General features: G+C 36.0%; 1 protein-coding gene across 6 annotated transcripts in view; it reads right to left on the bottom strand.

The window, feature by feature from the left end:
• Positions 1–2,807: 2,807 nt before the first annotated feature.
• The window catches only part of AKAP6 (A-kinase anchoring protein 6), a 259,455-nt gene continuing 241,150 nt past the window's right edge, over positions 2,808–21,112 (bottom strand). For 5 of the 6 annotated variants that reach the window (XM_088057688.1, XM_088057686.1, XM_014249998.2 and 2 more), the window contains 2 exons: positions 8,815–12,278; positions 2,808–3,722 (listed from right to left, as the gene is read on the bottom strand). In XM_088057688.1, the coding sequence (XP_087913814.1) occupies positions 8,856–12,278 (3,423 nt within the window). In that variant the 3' untranslated portion in view covers positions 2,808–3,722; positions 8,815–8,855. The remainder of the gene's footprint in view (positions 3,723–8,814; positions 12,279–21,112) is intronic. The other variant, XM_088057690.1, reaches the window with a different exon arrangement.

Here is a 21,112-nt window from a genome sequence, read left to right as displayed (position 1 = left end):
CTCTCAAAGTGATGCTATTATTAGGAATAAGTTTGTTATAACTTGTCAGTGAAGGAGATTGACTTGGCTAAGAACTTGACATCCCTGTTAATCCTCTTGAGCCAAGTGTGGTCTGGCCCAAACATTAATAACCCCTTTTCTGTGCACAGCAGAAAAATTTACAATGTTGCTCCCAATGTCTTCTGGCCAAATAGAAGAAAAAAGACCGAAAAAACAAAAGCAGCCCTCTTAGCAGACACACATTATTCAAAATATGTTGTTTTCATCAACACAGGGGAATTGGAATGAAATGCTGAAATATGTGGTGTGGAAGGCTATGTCCTCTGCATCCTGTTACCAAGGAGGAAGGTCAAGATGCTGTCTAGATGACAGCAACTCTTTATTTGAGTTTATTGCAAACAGAACAGGAATATGAGAATATTTTCATGTGTTTGCATGCTGATGTGCACATGTGTACAATGAACAGCACAAACAACTGTAAGAACATGGAGACATCACCTGACTTTCTTACCAGTACAGTGGTACAGATGCAATGTTCCACTAAAAATCTTTACTTACCTTGGGAAAAATGCTAGCCATTAAGTGAGAAAGGCATGGCTTAGAAGGCTATCCATATTTAAAACTAATGTGATTGAAACAAACATTTTAACTTGTAGTCCTTGGCACGTATTTTAGCACTTGTGTTAGTGTGCACTCCCTTTGCTTAGAGCTGGAGAGCTCTGGCTCTCTGTGGGAGGAATGTGAAATAGGCAGGAAGAGGAGATCCATGTGTCAGGGCCATTGCTGTCAAATGGCCTCCTCACACATTGCAGATGTTGTTCAAGCATGAGCCAGGGAGTGTGTGGAATAAAAAGCAGCCTATGTAACTTTAGTAGGGAATAAATTCTGCAGAAAGCTTGCAGCATTCTTCTGTTCCACAAAAGAATTTCACCAGCAGGAATGAGTTCTATACAGGACTCTGCATGGGCTGATCTTAGGGGTACTCTTGGTATATCAACATTAGTTTTACAACATACCAATATTTTCCTTTAGGAAATTGCAAGAAGTTCCAGCACAGTATGGCCATAAGCATGGCTTATGCTAAGAAAGAAAACTGTTCTGTGGAATAATATATATATCAGTGTTTCACTTAGAAATCAATTTTTATTGACAACAAAGTCAATTCTGAGAATAAAAATTTTTAAAAGGGTAAATTTTCTGGCCAAAAAGTGAGTAGCTGATAATGATGGGTCTTGCATCACAATCATAAAAATGATGACTTTGTCTCATGAGACCAAATAATAAAGATCTGGGATTGCTAGTCAAATTAAAATATACCAATCTCTCAGAGAGGAACCACAGAAATTTGAGTTGTGACCATATAATATTTCACATATTGTATGATGAATATGTGGTTTATTGATTTGACAAGTAATACTGTTTTCCCTCTGGAAAAAGTGAATTTGTGGCAAATGGCCTAATAGAATGGTACAAGTAATTGATGGAGTTCTGCACAGTCTGTTGGGTGAGATGACAGATCCAAAAAGCCTCTGCATTATTAGTTTGCCTGTTGTCACAGTGCAAGGTGTGGCTATAGTCAAAGTAAGTTTAAAAAAATATTTAGCATAAACCAGAAAACACTAGGGAGAAAATAAGAATAATTATTAACTCAATTCCTCTGTCAAGACCATTTAAAAATCATGGTTGAGATAATTCATAAATAAATATAATCACCACTGCAAAAATTTTACTAAAATTAGGAGTTATATTTTGAATTACTTTATATATATATATGTATATCTTAAAATATTTAAAGTGGTCTTTAGATGTATAGTTATACATTTTAGGTAATTATAGGTTAACTTGTTAGACTTCTACAAGATAAAAGATATGCAAGTGCAGAAATCTCTGCAGATTCAAAAGGTTCACATAATAAATACTTTTTCTTATTTATACTTAAAGATAAGCATTGTTACTGCTGCCCTACACACCTCCATAGCCTGCCTAAGGCTACACTGTGAAAATTTAAATTGAGAGACAAATAATTTGCCTCTTGCAGTAACAGGAAGCTGTTAATAATTTGGAAAACATGAGATTGTTCTTAAATACCTGCTCTTTCAGTGCTGCATGAATATATCTTTTGGTCAGTATAGTGTCTCTCTGCTTACAGCTAAGCTTGTCAACTGATGTTCATTTTTTAAAAGAGGAATGTTGAAGCTTTTTGTAAAAACATTTATATAGCTGGAAATATAATGATTAAAGGTGGCATCAGAGGGCATTGCTTATCTTTTAAATTTCCTGACATTCTTTTCCAATAGTGTTTTTAGGAGATGAATGCCATGTTTGCAGAGTTAACTTATAAAGCTGGCTGCTTGGCCTTTTTTAGCCACTCAATATAGTTTTAGCACAAGACAAAAGCACTTGAAATGTACAATCTAAGTCATCAAAGCAGCCAACATCTAGAATGTCTAGATAGAGTTTATTCAACATGATTATGTAAATGAATGAAATTTTAAGAATTGGACAACAAACTGTTGCTGATAAACAATGAAAAGTTCTGCTATGAATTACTATATAAGATACTAAATATTTGTGTCTCCTTGTTTGGCCCAAAAGACCGACAAAATCTTTAATGGCAAAGTTCTTTACCTCTGATTTAGATAATACAAATCTTCACCAGTTAAAGAGTCGAGTATCTGTAGGGAATATTTGCAGAGAAAACCATATTCTTTGGAATTTTGATAAAGCATTCTGTGTTTGGAACGCAGGTAAAACAGATCACCAATTCTGTTTCTTTTTCCTCAATAAACTATGTTTATTGTGCCAATTCTAATTACCATGCAATCTAATGGTTTTAAGGCTTATAATTTCCACATCACTGGACATCACAAACATGAAAGCATTTTATACTGTCATTATACATCAATGTTTGCAGTTGGTTATACATATATACAGAAATTATTCACACATCTTAACCTTGCTATTTCCTCCTTTCAAATCAACATAATTTTACTGTGAAAGCAGCTTTTTAATAAATGGTATAAGAAATACAGCAAGGCACACATTTTTTAAAAACTTTTTTTCTCATTACCACCTCAAGAAGCATAAAAACCCAAAATGTTATACTTAATTCAGTAGAATGTCAACAGTTTCTAATATACAACACTATGTAGTTGTTTCTTGAAGTGTTGCATAGATTAAAATTTTTAAATTAAATAAATAAAATGCCATTTATTTAAATTGCTTAATTTTTAGATGTATTGAATCAGGAGGACCAATGACTTCTTTTTGCTGCAATCCAACAAAATAGTCACTTTAAAAGCAAAATAGTTTCAATAAACTTATGCATTATACAGATAAATATTAAATTTGATACATAAAATAGAAGAGTACTGATAGGTACAATTCTGAAAAGATGAACCAGACTGATCGTGAATTCTACAGAACTTTAAAGAACAGACCAGTGGTAAGTAGAACAGGAGCATCCAATTTAGGAAGGGGAGGTCATTAGAGGTAGCTTGGGAGAGGAATCCATATGAAAGCAAATGGCCTTGCTACAAAACAAAATGATCACTAAAATAGGACTAGCTTATGCAGCCCGACAACAAAGCCAACATGGACAAACCACGTTTGGAAAAAAAATTATCTTGGGAGTCAGTTTAATGAAGGGCAATGATACAATGGAATTGGAGGTCATCCCAGGGTTTACAGGATGAACCTGCACCTGAATTGCAGCCAAGTTTCTAAAAGGAAACAGAAAAGTAATAGTAGGTTACAGAAAATGAAGTTTTATTTGCAAAACATAGGTCTTCCAGAACGATAATAGTTAGCCATTAAATGGTCACATGCCAGAGCCTTTAATGCAGAAGCATACAGTAGGCAGAAAATGAATTTTAACAGCCCGAGGTACAAGTTAGTGTAAAAAAATGAATTGATGTAGAAAAGTCACTGATTTTCATAAAGACTCTGCTTCTAAAGAAACAAGGGTATTCATCACATTGGACCTTTTCCCTGGATCTTGTCCTCATCTTTGCCTGTGAACTTACCTTCAGCACACAGAAGTGCACCAACCAATGAAAACATGGAAATTTTCAACACTCAAGCAACAAAAAGATCTATCCAACAATTTTTTTTAGTATTTGTGCAAACATATGTAGTGAAACTTCAATGGAGAAGAGAAAAGATTGTCACAGAAGTGGTCTGTGAATAGAATTGTCAGTATCATCACTGCATTTTTAAATTGTAAATAACTATTTAGACACTTCTAGTACCAGCAATGAGTTAAATTTGCCTACTATAGAATTGTCCAGCTCAGAGTTTAGGGTTAAACTATTCAGCAAAGAGCATGAGCTTATGATGAGAATTATGAAGAAATAACTGTCAGAATACAGCTCAAAGATTAGTGCAAAGTACATCTCCTAGGCATTTCCTAGGAGGCACTCCAGACATGCATTATGTGCCTTCCAAGTTAAACAGGAATATCTGGATCTACCCAGTTACCATCTCCTTTGATCTTTCCTGTAACTGTTTTCCTGTAACATCCCTCCCCATTTATACACAAAATACTCTTACTTGAAAATAGTGAAAAGCTCAACCATCTGTTTAACTATTAATGAAGAACTGATCTGAATAAAGTGGAAGATTGTATCAAAAGATTTCTACAATTCTGGCATGAGTAAGAAAGGCCTCACTGATGGATCAAATTTTTCAAAAATTATGTAATTCATAGATTTAAATACAAGATTCTCTGTTTATTTATCTTTTTTAAAGTCAGGTACTGTAAGGAGCTAAAAAGTCAGACTGCCTCAAACTCTATAAAGAAACTTTATATTTACTTCCCTATAAAAATCTCTAGGAAAAAAAAAAAAGAAAAGCAAAGATTTTGATTATTATTGTAGTTCCAGTCTCTAAAAGTAAATTACTATATACTAACTATTATGTAAACTCATTTTTTTTTGTTCTCCTGTAGTAAATAAATAACTAACAGTCCTTTGCATTTATGTACCATCATTTATCTGTGGATCTCAAAATACTTTTACATAAATAAGCTATCCTTCATAGGTGCCAGCGATCATTATTCTCATTATTTTGTTGCTAAAAAAACAGAGACAAAGAAGGAAAAAGTCATACAAAATATCTATTGCTGATCAGGAAATAACAGTCAGGCTCTTTGAGCACCAGTGCTGGGTTTCTCCTGGTGATAGTAAGTGGCAGAATATTCTATCTAATATTGCAGCGCTGTCAGATAAAATCAATTTAGTTTTCTTAAGTGCAAGTAAATTACTTTTCCCCTAAATTAAGTTAAAACTTAAATTTAAAATACAGAAGTAAGGAAATAGCTTTTGGGTTTACTTGTAAGAGCTAACAAATTACACACTGAATTCTAAGGCATCCTCTAGAAAAGACTTTGGATAGAACACATAAATGTCCAGAATATATTGATCTCTATGCATATTGAATTTGTAACTAGAAGTTCCCATCCCATTGGTGAGTCATGGGTCACAGGGACAGCAGAAGATTGCATGATCTCATGTACAGATAGATCTTTCAAGGTGACCCCTAACTGGGAAATAAAATCAGCACAGCTTTAGGAGCACCTCTGTTGAAGAACTGTGTGTGGCTCATGTGAAACACTAGTCAGTGCTGGCAGAGATATTTTTGAGCCTGCCCATAGAATTTTTATAATTTTCCCACTATTGTCTTTTTATTTTGGTTTTGGTTATGGTGCTGGTTTTTGCTTGCTTATTTGTTTTTTGTTGTTGGTTTGGTTTTGTTTTTTTGTAGCACACTGTTAAACAACAGGATTGCAACATTTGACAAAAATATTTATTCACTATTAGTTTTATTCTCTTGTACAGCCAAGGTAAATACTAAAACAGTACAAAATCAACCTACATTTGAAACCATGCATTTTTCAGCTTTGAATTCTCAGTAGGCTTTTAAGGTACACATATAGTATAGATTTTTTTTCTAAGTATTGCAGCTACACATGGAATTACACATTTAAATGAGCTTACAGCACAGGTGCTTCAGGAAAAATAATGGTGTTTGCCATTTATCCTTCAAATTAAATAATGTGTTTTTAAATAGTAACTTTTTTCATAATACACTTATGGGAACAACATTTATCTGTCACATTTTAAAAGATGTATTAGTAATAAATGTAAATTACCTTTGGAAAATCAGTAATTAGCCTCATCAAAAAATAAACAATCTGCCACCAAAAAGATAATCTTTAGCATAGTTAAGTATAATAACTGTTATTTGAATAAGTTAACAAATTAGGATAGATTGCTTCTGTAATTCATTCCCCATAGCATGAGAGATGAAGTTAAAGCATCAAGCTTGTGAATGGGGGAAGGGAGCTCAGACTTTAGTGAAACCAAATCTAGCAGCTCATATTTTCATTTTTGGTATGTCAGAGATAAACTGGATGTATTCTAGAACTTTACTACTGGGAATAATACAGTACATAGTTTCCATGGAGGTAATGCTATGTGTACAAGTTAAGAACCAGTGTATCTTCCTACATATAAAAAGTGGGAATGTAGTGTGTGAAGGGCTTTGTTCTCCTAAAATAATTTGTCAGCCCGTGGGCAAAAGTGGAAGCTATAACATAACCCTATTAAGCTGTTGCATCAAGATCCTGCATTATATTTTATTGCATCATGGGGCATTTATTTATCCTCTATGTCCAATCTTAGATGTCACACAAACTGCATATTTTCATTTCCAGTCTTAAAGAAAAAAAAATCTGGCTACCATGGAAGTAACTATAAAGTTCTGAAGAGTGAGGTAAGTTTATGCAGTATTTTGAGATCCTCAGAGCAAAAGTACTAATAAATTGAAAAGACATGTCATTGTCTTCATCAGGGAAAGAATGAGAACAAGGATAAAATCACACTCACTACAGCAAGTACTCTTCCTCAAAATAAAATTATAAAAATGAGTGAAAAATAAGAAAACTAGTAAAGCAATAATTTGGAAAGCTTATGTTTACATCAGTTTCAGTTAACAGTCTCAGACTTTGTAGTCATGTCAATGTCCAAATCGAGATTTCGATATACACATAATCGATTTAATTTAATTCTAGAATACATAAAAACATCTATGAGTTTTGTAATTCATAGTTGATTTCCATTCTCCAGTTGTTTGGATGTGTCCAAGTATTAACCTAATTGGCAATCAGCAGGTCATGATAGCCTATTTCAAAGCCAGAAATAATCCAGAAATATCCTTTTTGCTATGATGGTTCCAAGATAACACATTAGTCAAACAGAGATGTGTTGAGATAGTAGCAAGCTGTAGACTACTGCTGTAACAACTTAAAGGCTTTGCTAGATATATATATATGTGAATGTGGGAATGCTGGGTAAACCACCAATAAATGGAAAGCTCAAAGCTTAGAAATATAACAAAATCTAAAATGAGTAAGTTAGATCTCTAAGAGCAGCAAAGAAATTTATTTTGTTTAAATCAAATGAGATCCTTTGCTACAGGTGCATAGTTTGCCATAGGAGAGTACTTAAGTTTTCCATGGGCAGTAATGAATTACAGCCTTTTCTCCTGGCAATACCATTGAATTGTAGCATAACTTAGGTTGGAAGGAAACTTGATCATCAACTGGTTCAACCTCCTTTTAAAAGGAAGGCTGTTTTCAATGGTAGAAAAGATTATTCAGGGCCACATCCACTTGAATTTTGAAAATCTCCACAGATAGAAATTCAAGAACTTCTCAAGGAAACCTGTCCCAGGTTTAGCCTTGTGTTTTATTGGAAATTCCCTTGCTACAGCTTCTGGCAAACAGCAGCATTTGGAATTGGATTGGCATTTGGAGTTGCTGCTCTGTCTGTGGTCTGCCGGAGGAGTGTTTCCAAAGAATAATGGCATTTGATAGAGCTGTGCTGGCTTTTGGGTCACCAAACTAGTGAGACTGAAATCAGCAGTGCTGCAGGCTAGGAACTGATCCAAAAGTTGCTTTGTAGATCCTCTTCTGTTATTAAATGTGCAGTTATTGTTCCACATTTATGTGAGGTCAGAAATTCCAGATCTGAACCACTTTCAAACATTGGTAGAGATAGGACCACCTGTTGCCTTAGGTTTGACCATCTTATTCACGTTTCAAAATGCTTACCAAAAAATAAAAATAAAATACTGCTGGGTGACTTTCAGTTTCGATCTCCGTTACCCTCACATTATTTACTTTCATGATGTAAAGATCTGTTGTTTTGGAAACCTCAGCTTTTGGCCTAATGCTATGTTGTAATAATTTTGCTCTTAATAATGGCTTACTGAATTGAAGTCATGGTAAACTGACATCAGGAGATGACTTATTATCATTCTATTCTCCAGTCTGCTTAGCCATTCTTTATGATTTGTCCAACTCACTAGTCAAACAAACTGGTTCTTGTAGAACTGGAAGTTCAGCTTTATCAAGTGCTTTTGAACCCCTTCTAAGACCAGCTGACTGCAGAGAAAGGCATCAATGAGCAGAGATGTTTTCTGGGTCCCTCAGCTGAGGAGGGAAAGGAGGCTGATATAATATGTTTGAAGAATTCCCAGGTTCTGCAAGATAGCAGACTTGTTCCAGAAGGGAGCAGCTCCAATCAGTGCAAAGCCAAAGGGCAAAAAGCAATTAGTATTCACTGCATTTGTTGGCTAGTGGCATGTAAACTGGGATTATAGTGTAACTGAAACAAGTTATATAGCACTATCATGAAAGAGAATCCCTGGCTGACGATTCATCTCCTTTCATTGTACAAAAAAAAGTTTAAAAAAAAAAAGTTTAAAAAAAAAAAGTAAAAAAAAAAAAAGTGCAACTTGTAGAGTACATACCTGTTTTTAGAATAATCTATGTGCCTGGAGAGGGTTACATTCTATCTGTGCATATTTATATGTCTTTCCTTATGAAGTTTCAGGAGATTTTCTTCACAAATAAGAGTTTTTCTGTTCTGATGCAAACCATCCTTTTTCTGTGAATGGCCAGGCTTTATCTGAAACTCTGTAGCTGAAGCCTCTTCAGAAGCAGCAACACATCCTTTTTTCTCTTCTGCTCCAGGTGATTTTCCTGCATTACTCTTTTTGGTGTTAATGTCTGGAGAATTCTTTTCCAAACTTTCATTTTGTCCATCTGAAAACAGCAAGTCATCATCAGCATTTTTCAAATTACTTGATGCACATTTTTTGCTAGTATCTGGAATATTTATATCATTGTTTTCCCCACATAAGAAAGATAAATCCCTACCTTCAGAGGAAGTTTTAACTTCTAATGACTCTGGAGTCATTTCACCTAGTGACTCTGCAGATGTTTCAGAAACAGTGTTAGAAATAGGTTGCTGCTGCTCAACTTGTGCTTCAGAAGAACCATTAGAAATAGAAAGCTGCTGCTGCTCAACCCGTTCTTCCTCTGGACAGGCTTCAAAGAAGCATTCAATATCTTCTCTCTCATCTGTGAAGTCCTGTGGCACAGGAGTGCTGCTCTTTTCCTCTATGTATTTGATTACCTCTCCACAGTCACTATCATGAGAAGAAAGTGAAAGATAGGAATAAAAGTCCCCTTTTCTTAGCTGGATGGGTCTGTGAGAGTGTTCTAACACTTTTTCCTTGATCTGTGCTAATGAAGCTGGACCGGATGACTCACACTCAGGCTGTGACTTACTTTTCAAAGCTGTTGATGCCATGTCTATTATCTCCCTAACAAAATTGTGTACTGAGCCATCTTCCATGTTTTTTTTATCAAAATCAGCAGATTCACAGTTACAGCACAAGTCAAGACCATTGGCTGATGAGTTGCATTCTGCTTCACTGGATTTCAAGGCTGCACAGCAATCGGGAAATTTTTCAGTAATGTTTATTCTATGTTGCTGACCACTAGGTAAGGATGGCTGTAAAGCTGTATCTTCTATGCCTACAGAACTAATTTCTGAGGAAGATTCAAGGCAAGGCTTTTTTGCAGGAGAGGAAGCAACAGAGTGGTGATCAGGCTGAAGATGACTTTGACATTCTCTTGGAGAGTTCCTGGATCCAGCTGAGGACAGAACTGTCTCCTTGCCATCCATGTGTGAATCATCTGAACTGTCTGTAAATGCTTCACAGACACCACAGTCATTTTCAGCTTCTCTGACATCAAGTGATACATGGGTTTTGGGGGTTGCTGCTACTCTAACAAGACCTTCCTTTTGGCTGCTGAGAGTATTTTCGACATTGCCATTCTCCATATCATCCACAAGCTGATCCTTCACAACCTGAGAGATGTGTTTCATTGGGTGACTCTTTGTTCCTTTTTCACAATCACATGGTACATTCTTACTATTCCCATTATTTTCTGATATTTTCTGTACTGAACCATTCAATAGTGTTTCAATGCTTAATGTATCTGTGGCTTTTGATGTCTCATTGCTAACTTCTTTACTGCGCTGAATTTCATCACTGAGGTTACTTTTTCTTTTCTCCCTTGTCAAGGAAAATTTTGGTCTAATCCAAGTTTGGAGCTCGTTTTTTATATAATCAAGTCCTGAAATTAAATTGCATTCTTCATAAATATCCTCATCAGTTGCTATACTGGAGTCGTCATCCTCATCTTTGATACCTAGCTCTTCCTCAGTTAAGGTAAGGGTGGAACTTGAAAGCAAATCACTGTCATCTTCATCATCAGTACAAGCAGAAGTGCAGGAGACATTAACAATCATGCTGACATTGACATCGCTCTCATCAGCTACAGATCTATTAAGATGTTTTCTAAATGATGCATTTGAATCTGGTATTTTATTTCTGTGTAGTACAATGTCTTCAGAGCAGAGAGAAAGATCCTCGCTGCTGCTGAGTTCAGTGAGAGAAGCTGCTGAATCTTCATTGATTGAAGATGCAATATCCAGAGACAGCTGTCCAGTAAAAGACATTTTTTGAGAGCTACTTTGGAGTGTTATATCAGAGATGCTGCGCTTTATTTTTTGATCGGAGGGACTCTGGATATTCTCTAAGCGATTCAAAAGATCTAATGTCCTTTTACTGAGCTCTCCAACAGAATCACTGCTTGCACTTATGTCTCCAGAGCCGTGATGACTAAAAAGATCTTCGTTGCTTTTGTAGGAAGTCAGCCAGCTCTCCAAGGAGGCACTTCGCTGAAGACCATCTCCATTTTTAAAAATACCTGAGCTGAACAAATCACCTACTACAGACAGAGATTCTAAAGAAGAACTATGAGATAAAGTTGAAACCTGTCTTGTATTCTCTGTAACAGGTAATTTTCTTACAGTTTCTGCAGATTTAGAGGAATTGGGATCTGATTCTCCACAGATACTTGCCAGAGTATGATCATGAATAAATCCATCCGGTTGTGACTCTCCAGACTTACGTTCAGATTTACCAGATATTTTGTCAAAACAAAAGTCCTGAAACAACCTGCCCTCTGTATGTGTTTTTTCAATCTGCGATTGTTTCATTATTACTGGTAATTTGAATTTGGAGCCCTGAAGATATGAGTAATCATAAAATGTAAACACATCATGTTTTCCTTGCAATTCTTCTAGACAACCAGGGTTAGGTTTAGTAATGCTGTCCAAATCCTCATCATTTTCACTTCCACAACATGCAGAAGGAGCCAATTGGAAATCATCTGAAAGACTAGTATGATCTTCATCTTGCTTTAGGTTTGGTTGTATTACATTATCCACTTGGCTTTCCACATGCCCAATTTCAGGATTACTCTGACTGCTTTCAATATCATTCAGCAAAAAAATTTCTGAATTATTTGTAGTTTCTGTATCACATTCACTCACTATCCCACTCTCACTCTCAGAATGCCTGCTTATGTTTCCACTCTGATACATGCAGTTATATGGTTTCCCCAGTGTGGTACCTCCTATTAGATCTGGCAGGGATTTGGTAGATGAAAATGATGAGTCTTTACTGAGACTTTTGTTTAAAATGTTAGACTGCATTACACTGGAGAGTCTGGATGTTTTTTTCAAAAAAGGCATATGTTTTTTCTCTGATAATTCAATATTATGAAGACTATAGACCTGATAGATGTGAGGATTTGTAGGGGAAGTAATGTTGGGGCAATAAAGAGGACTTCCATGATTATTGATGCTTTCATCTTCATTCACATCATTATCACCACATTCTTCTGAAGCAGGTTTCTGGTTTAGATCATCCTTGTTGAGCTCCTGATCAGGATCACTTAAGTCTTCGTGAATACTGATGAGCTTATTACTTATGTCAGTTTCATCCCATTCTAGTGCATCTTCACTTGGACCATTTAGATCCATCAAACTGGGATCAATAACATTTAGAGGCTCCTGTAAAAGAAAAAGTCAAAGATTAAAAATATTTACAGCTGTACTTTAAATGCGCTTCCACTAAAATCATGTAAGTTAATGGAAGTAAAGTGCATTTTTGGAACAATGATCACTAATAGGCTTTTAATTTTGTTACATCTTGTGTGCTATTAAAATGATCAATTAAAATTAAACCTATTACATTTTGAAAAATTTCTCAGACTTTTTACTTTTTTCTTCTTATTTGCTGTCGAAATATAATACAGAAATTTGACTTTAAAATATATTAATTGTGATTAGTCACTTTACATATAATAAATTTTAACTTAGAATCACACAGGAGTATGTTAGTAAAAATCATGCAATTATGTTGGATTATGAAAATCTTTCTTAGCCTGCTTAAGTTAAGATGTAAAGGATTTATGAAAGGATTTTTGAAATGTTTATACCAAAGTTCTGTGTAGTCAGTCTTAAAACAACAGATCACAATTCTTGATGAATTTTGTCAGAATTTGTAGTTATTCTTTACTTGATACTAAAGGCAGTACAAATGACCAGTAAGCAAGACTAATGAATGTTAATGTTCAGCTGAAAGATCAAGCACTGAATGAATTTCAAATAATGCCTGCCCTGATACCTTTCTCTGGAAAAGGACTGATAAATAAGTGAGAGGAACTTAATTTTCCTTTTTAAAGATTGGTAACTTTCCAGTAATGTTTGTTATTATGACTCAGAACATATGATAACAAGTATTGTTCTTTCCAGAAACATGTGTGGAAGAGAAAGAACACTTTGATAAGTTTTCTCACTCAGGTGTGATTTGTCAAGCAGCCAACAGTACCAAAACACTTTAAGCCCTTGAAAATAAGACTGAAATGGTTCCTGATTTGGGGGCTGAGCACAAATTAATTTCACTTTATTTTTCTATTTACCGAGAGGCCTCCATATTAGAGAAGGCTTTGCTTACAAGTAATAGAACTGTTCACAAATATAGAATTGTTTAGTTTAAATCATCTGAACAGCTGAACAGTGATCACTGTATCCAGAAACATAAACACTTCTTCCAAGAAACCTTTCAACTCTGATCTCTTGCTTTCTCTAATTTTCTTTGAGCAAGTGATGTTTTTCAAATACAGCATTGACATCATGACAAACAGCAAGAGCAAATCCCAGCAAATATAAAGCAGAAAAAATGAAGCTGTAGTCCAACGAAGTGCAGTTCTGAACAACTTAGTTGCTGACTTAGATTCATCAAGACTCAGCCAAGGTTAATTGTGCAGGGAAAGGCACGTACTTCCGACTTCGATTCTCAGCTGGAAACTCTCTTTGAAGTAGGAACTAAAGCTTCACAGCCCTTTTGTGAGCTCAATAGTTAGGACACTGATTTTGGACACTTTGCCAGACTGGGCATAAGAGATATGAACCAAGCTATTCTCTCATGAGAAGCCCTACCTACATGCTGTTCTTAAAAGCAACTTGCTTGTCCTGCGTCATTAAAAAAAAAATAAAACCGATATTAATTTTGTCATAGATAGATGAGGAGAATTTTGTCCTGCGGTGTTGTGTTTGGCACACTTGACCAGAAAGAGACACAGACAGTGCCAAATCTTTGCTCCAGTGCCTATTTATTTATGGATATAGGCGGCATTGTTTCCATGCAAGACACAAGGCTATATCATCCCAGTACGTCCAGTAAACAAAAGGCTAAAACAATCAAAGGAAATCAGGAGGAATTATTTCCTCCAAACTGGGCAGCTATCCACAATTCAATGGTGTAATGTGATTAACTTATTTGATAAATCAAGATTCTCTCCATCTAAGATAAATCTGTGTCCTCATGCTTCATTTAGCTTAGCTGTAATGTAGGTCCCTGAGTACTGCAGCTGTGTTAAGATCTTCTACATAATGGGCAGAACGAACGGGCAGGTGTGAAAGAATTTTTTCACTTTTGCAGGTTAGGAGGCCTTCAGTATTTCATGAATCTCTCATGACTAAAGTTACAGCTTTGAGTCTCTGTGTGGAGCTACCTACCCCAAAGTTTTTATAAAGTACCTTTGTTAGAATTCTTTTTTTTCCCCCATGAGACATTGGCTAAAGTTAAGTTCCTGAGAAAACACCCATCTTCTAGACAGCTATGGCTATCAGAACAGTTCTGTACATTGTGAAGTCCAGAAATCTTTATTTGGATTTGCCAGTTTGCCATGTTTTAATAAAAGCTCCTGGTTTGCACTTAGTTGGACTCAGTTTCCCACCTGTAGCTGACCCTTAACTAACATTTAGGTAAAATGCAAGAGAATATAATTATTTGAAAACCTGTTAGATTAAAAAAGAAATGAGATTCAATGGATCATTTTCTCTGTGTCATGTTTTACAACTCTGTCATACTCAGCATTAGGAAGACATTGCTGTGGGAAGTTTCCCAAACTGCTTGATTTTACTGTTTTTAGCTTCTGCCAGCTGCAAGAAGAAATTACTGAAGGCAGGAAATCAGCAGCAGGTTCCAAGGATTTTATGTTCCACAGAATCTGATTCTGTTTCTCAAAACATAACATTTGGTCCTTATTGGTCAGGAAGATAACCTTCCCTCTGTAAATCAGCACTTGGCTGCCTTGTTTGTTCAGCAAGTCAGATGGACTAAAACAATAAAACATGTAGAGTTGTGACCTCAGCCCATTCATCTTCACTGAGTGCTCCCCACTTCAAAGCCTATTTTTTTGTTCTTAAAATGCACATGCTCTTCTGAGGCCTGGCATATACTCAGAAGTTTTGCAGGCTTAACTTGTTGGCAGGGGATTTTTTCTTTATTTTATATTATAATATTTTCCTTCTGATTTTTGTTTATACTTGCAAAGACTCTTATGTGGATATGGTCATTTTACTAATATAGCTTTCTCTGTCCAAGGAACTGACTAAATTGGTATTAGTGAATTACTACTGTAGTTATAAACATTATATCTCTTGAAGTACAAATTTAGTGGTTATCAGCTACACTGGCAGCCCTTCCAAAGTACAGAAAAAGTTTTAACTTTGAAACAAACCACTCAACTTAAGTCACACACATTTTATGTTTGGCATTTTTAGTACAGGTAAATATATTCCCAATATTTTTTTCCAAAATTTAGTTAACTGTTCAAACAAGGCAGAGATTGAGGTAGTTTTTAGAAGAGCCATACCATAGCCCCTGGAATAAATCTCAGAAGTGAAGAATGGAAGGTGATGTCACCCCAGCCTACATTTGCACTGACAGAGGCAGCAAGGTAAAAAGCCAGGAATTTTTAGGAACTATTCTTCTAATATCAGACGTCGCTTTTTCAGGCTGCTCAGTGCAAAATTAGGATGCTGGATGGTTAGAGTTATCATGATAGTAACAGATTATTAGGTATTGCCAACAGACTGTTTAAAATTTTCCAGCCTTATCCTTTACTTGGTGTTATACAGAGGAGGGTACATATGATAAATGTCAGATAGTGCCAGAGATAAATTCTGTTTGCTCGCTTTACTGGGAGAAATGGTGTTGTTTCTTCTTCTATGTTCTTCATTTCAAAGAATTGTATAGTATTGTACAATTCTTCTTTTACACAAAGCAGATAAATCTACTGCCATTTCCAACTGGGAAAGCTTTACTTGTGTAAGAGCTGCACTATGTTTCTTATTGTGTTTCAGTTAATTAAGAATATGTCTTTCCCAGAGCATTTGCTCTTACAGTCTCCAAAGGAAGTTCTACCTAGCCTGGATCAAGGTATCTGTGTGACTTGGTCTAGTGAAAGGAGTCTGTGTCTATGGCAGGGGTGTTGGAATTAGGTGATCTTTGAGGTTCCTTCTAAGCCAAACCATTCTCTGACTATATGATTCTCTGATTCTATGATGCCTTCTTAAAATGTAAATTCCCAAAAAGGAAGGGGTCTATCACAGACAGACATGGTGATCTCCACATGTAAGACAGACTATATTTAAAGAGAATCTTGGAGTGTGCTACAGAACTTCACATTTCAAAGGAGTGAGCCCTTTATGCCGACTCTTAAGCCCTGGCTTTGCTGAAGCCTGTGGCAAAACGTCGCAAAGGTACTGTCTTCGCCTGTCTGGCAACAACATTTGGGACACTGGTTTTTGTAAATGATGGCACTAAATTTCCTGGAATTCAGAAACTTGTTTTTTATATATGCAGGAATATGAGTAAAAACATATATTTAATTTTTCTAAGAATGGGTAGTTTTAAAGTAGGTATGAGCGGCCTCTATCATTATAAAGTCACTAAATACCACTACATTTAGAGAAGATCTCTAAGATCAGTAAGAAAAGTAAGAAAAGGCAAGTTTCAACCAAGAAAGTAAAAAAAATCCCAATGTAATAAGAATCGACAGATGCACAATATTATGCATATTCCTGTTTTTTACATAGATAAACAACAATTAGAAAGCATTTATTGTTGCATGAAAAGTTTTAAGTATGATTAAGTGAATAATCAATTAAATTATAGACTCAGAAGAGTGAAAGGTTAAATTAATTCTAATGTACTTGAAAGTGCTGCATTAAGGATTTTAGCTGTTCCTACTTTGAATCCAGAACTATTTTGCTCAGAAAAGCATTCCCATTTCAGTGGGATAACTCTTGTGAGCACAAATAGCTGTGTGCTTAAGTCCTTGCAGAGTTGGTGTTTAATGGCTAAAGAGTTAATCTGTAGAAAATGTTAATGGGAAGAAATAAGGTTATTAAGCCAAATAAAGACATTTCCGCAGCCCAAATGCTCTTTAAGGAAAAGTGTCAAAATGCAATTTTTCATTTATTTCCTTTACCAAAACAAGAATAGTTTAGCTTTTTTCTGAAGCAAATTATATTAAACAATGATTCTCTGTTTTGGCTGCATTTGCATGTGCTGCTCTAGTACAGATACTTTGTGTTGGTGAAGCAGGCCTGTAATGTAACCCCTACGTACTATTATATTTTTTTAAAGGAATTAACATGAAAAAAAGAGCTTTTACAATAATAAATACAAACTCTGTTCTTCCTCCCTCTCTGCAACATATCCTTCAGTTGCTGTGGCCAAATTATCCAAACTCAACTGCACTTAGGGGCCAGGGGAAAAAGAAAAAGGACAGAAAACCATCCCCCACCTCCAGGAATGCATGCACATTCAAGGAAGACAAACATGATTTTGTCTTTTGAAAAATGCAAGCATGCCAAGTACTTCTGCTGAGGGAAATAGTCATGTGTACAGTGCCACTTCACCTCTGTCTCCCTTAAACCCATTTCCTAAATGGTGTTCCCTATATCACAGTCATCGAAAAAACTATCCCAGTTTCCCAACACAAATTTTTAATATGCATAAACATATGCATATGTATAATATTCCGTGTGCATAACACCAAAGCGGCCTACACATTACAATATATACTCAGAATATATGGAGTCAGCATGCTTTATTATAAATCATTAAATATATGAACATACATATTTGTTATAATTGCACTTAGAAGCAGGTACGCATTTATTTCCTGAGAAAATAAGATCTAAATCTGTGGTAATCTCTCACTGCATTTTACAGTTATTATTGCCTCTCTCAATGACATTACACACTCAATCCTGCCCATGGAGAGCTCCTCCTTCTCTTTTAGGGGTCATGTATGCTCACAGGTAGTGCCAGGGTCCTACATGGGTGGTTGCATGCACAGATTCCTCTACCACAGGAAGGACACTGACTTAGCCTCTGCCCTCTGCAGTCACAGATGTCACCTGCAAGGGTCTCAGTATGAGCTGGGAACAACAGAGGCTCCACCAGTACTCAGGTCTACATGATCATGTTTGAAGTTCTCTGACAATGCTCAGAAATAACAGTCTAAAGGACTACTATTGTCGTATCTAGGTTTTAAAATAGGGAATTTTCCTTATCATGGCCGCAGCTTTGTGGGCCCATCTTCTAAGCAACAGGTGAAATAACTGCAGAGACATTTTAAGAGGATGTCCAGCTGAAAACTATACTGAAAACTCCTAGTAGTAGGAAAAGTGTTTTCAAAGTCAGGGAAATAGTCCATTCTCTAAGCATTCCTCTGCTATTTCTATGTCACTTGATGATGCTAGGTAAAATTCTGGGGTCAGTTGTGCCTGCATATGGGTCCTATGGGGGTCTCCTAACTCCCTTGGTAAGTTGCCAGTAGTACCAGATGGACAAAAGAGTGACAGCCTCCAGCCTCTCCATCACACTCCACTCACACATCACACTGGAGTGCATAAGCCAGGCTGAAACAGAAGGTGAGCCATGTCAGCAGAAGGCCTGCAGGAACTAACTTTGATCACTGATCAAGGCAAAAGCAGGGACTCAACAAGTTCAGTGCTTGTGTCCAAAGTATCATTTCTAATGACCTACCTATTATCTGTTTTCCATCATCTACAGAAGCATTTGCCTCCTTTTTTTTTTTTTGCCCCCATATCCTTTCTAACATCTCTGTTTCTTATTTGCTAAAGAATCCCTTTACGTGTTACTAGAAAGAACATCTATAACATTTTTATATTGAATAATATTGTCATCCAAATAAGTTTACAATCCCAGACCTATATCCCAAGTTGTGTATTTGGGCTTTTTTTTGTGATGAGAAAAACCTGGATACATGGCATATTTTACCAACTGTTGTTTTTTCTGCTTTGTACCTTTCTTTTCATCTGTCAAGAGGTTACATGACAGGATTTTTTGCCCTTGAATGTCATTTCATAGCTCACCTTTACTTCAGAGAAATATATGATTTTCTTTGTTCAAGAATCCATCACAAGCCCTTTCTGAAACTCTTAGAAAAACATTCCTGGCTTTATCTAAACCCACAATGTTTCCATGCACACATAGTTAAGAACAGAGCAAATCCTGGTGCTATACCTCAGATATATGCCCATGCAAGCTGGTGGGAGTTCATCCATGCAAAGTCTCAGAATTTGACCCAAATGGCTTCTTTATAGTTAAGAGTATAAAATATCCAGAAAAACCAGGGAATCTGTGGAACATCATATTAATGCCAAATCAATTGCATTCTGCATTTAGGTGCTCATAAACAAATTTTTACCAGCAAAGCAAAGTGGCACAATAAAATCACTGTGGCTTTCTCTTTGTACTAGTTAAGAGGTCAGCATACTGTTAATAATACTTTCAATTTAGTGTAATTTATATTGGAACTGGTATTCCTTTAACAGTGGAGTCTCAGTTACACCAGAACAACTCAGCAGATGCTGCGAATGGACTCAGTGGATGCAGTAGCCATCTCCAATCTACAGCAGGCACATCAGGACACTGAAATCACAGCTTTTTAAAGAGCTTTGTTTCAGCAGAAATGAGGGTTTGTGAAAAACTCTGAAGAGTGAGAATCACCATAGAAACATAGACAGACATAAGGTACAAAAGAGCAGGACATAAGCCCTTGGGAGCTTGACCTTAGGAGAAACATAGAAAGAAAGTTTTCTCATGAAGAGCTGGAATAGAGAGACTTGAATTTCTGAATAAAAAATTCTTCCAGTATACTGGAAAGGGAGACTTTATCTATTATTTATTAATAACAGGACTGCATGAAAAATACCTGTCTTATCATCAGTTTCTTCTTCTGAATCAGTTGAGAGACCACCAATCACATCACACATTATCAATGAGAATGGACTCCTTGTCCCCCTTATTTAAATTTTCAATGCAATTTCTATGCAGTTTCAGTCCTGGCATTTCCTGAAGTGATTGATTCGCCATTTTTAATTTGAGATATCGACTTGAGGGGAGTCAATAAGCAAGTATTGTTAAGTCAAAGGCTAGAAGAATACTGCATATTATAAGTACTTGCACAGTCTGCCCACCTGTGGATTTCCAAGTGCTAAGTTAAACACCACAGTTGTCAGTAAGTGGCAGGGAGTTCTGGCAATGAATCAAAATTACAATGGTAAGCACTTTGAGGCTAAAACAGCACAATTGCTCCTTGCCATTACACAGGCTATATCTAAGAAAAGCTGCTCTTCAAATGTTGCTATATAGAATCACTGGCCTAATCTCCAAATACAAGCAGTCCCTAGGTAAGCAGAGCTCTTTCACCAAGATCAGCTCATCCTTGAACTTCCAGATTATTTTCTTTTCTCCTTCTCTGGTAAGTGATGATGTTTATACCTCTCTCTATATGTAATAGATGTCAACACAGCTCTGGAGCTGGCTGGAAAAAAAGGATTGGAATTTCCAGTCATAGCTAGTACATCGAATAGGTCCTGTGCAGCATCCTAAGTACCAGCATTATGTGCACAGCTTGGTTTGGTCACTTGCAAAACGATTTGATATAAGCACTTTGTAGAAATTCAGAAATTCACTTGGAAGAAACCAAACTAGTGGACAACTATATCTTGATATTGTGAGAGATTTATACGTGCCTGTCATAGTAGTAGTTTTACTTGACAGAGTAAAAAATTACAATGGGGAGTAACTCACTGTTACAAAATCACTACATTGTCATTATTCAACTTTCTGCTCTTATAGGTCAGTTTATTTTAAATGTTACACAGCTTAAACTTGGGCTCAAATCAAAACATTAGTTGAAGATTTCAGTCTATCCACAATGACGGTTTCAGTGCTGGTGAGGCACAAAAAGTCCAATGAATACTAAGAGTTTACAAAGTAGTAACTGAGGGGCACACGGCTATTAGTATTAATGTGATCATTAGAAGTGTTGTTAATATGCATTATAGAGATCTGAGCCTTTCATGCAGCTGCTCAGGTTTTTATTGAAACTCTATGTTTGACATACTTTTTGTGTAGTGCTTAGAAATTTTGGAACAGTTTATGTTGTTTCATGCTGAAGCAATATTCCTCCCCTTTTAAAAATAAAAATGGATTTTTAGAATAAAGTGTC

This window comes from Pseudopodoces humilis, chromosome 7, assembly GCF_049639895.1.
Source record: "Pseudopodoces humilis isolate 2021_Gansu_Grassland_sample_001 chromosome 7, ASM4963989v1, whole genome shotgun sequence".
NCBI lineage: Eukaryota > Metazoa > Chordata > Aves > Passeriformes > Paridae > Pseudopodoces > Pseudopodoces humilis.
Note: the sequence above shows the minus strand (reverse complement) of the source record. Positions and strands in the feature narration are given on the sequence as shown.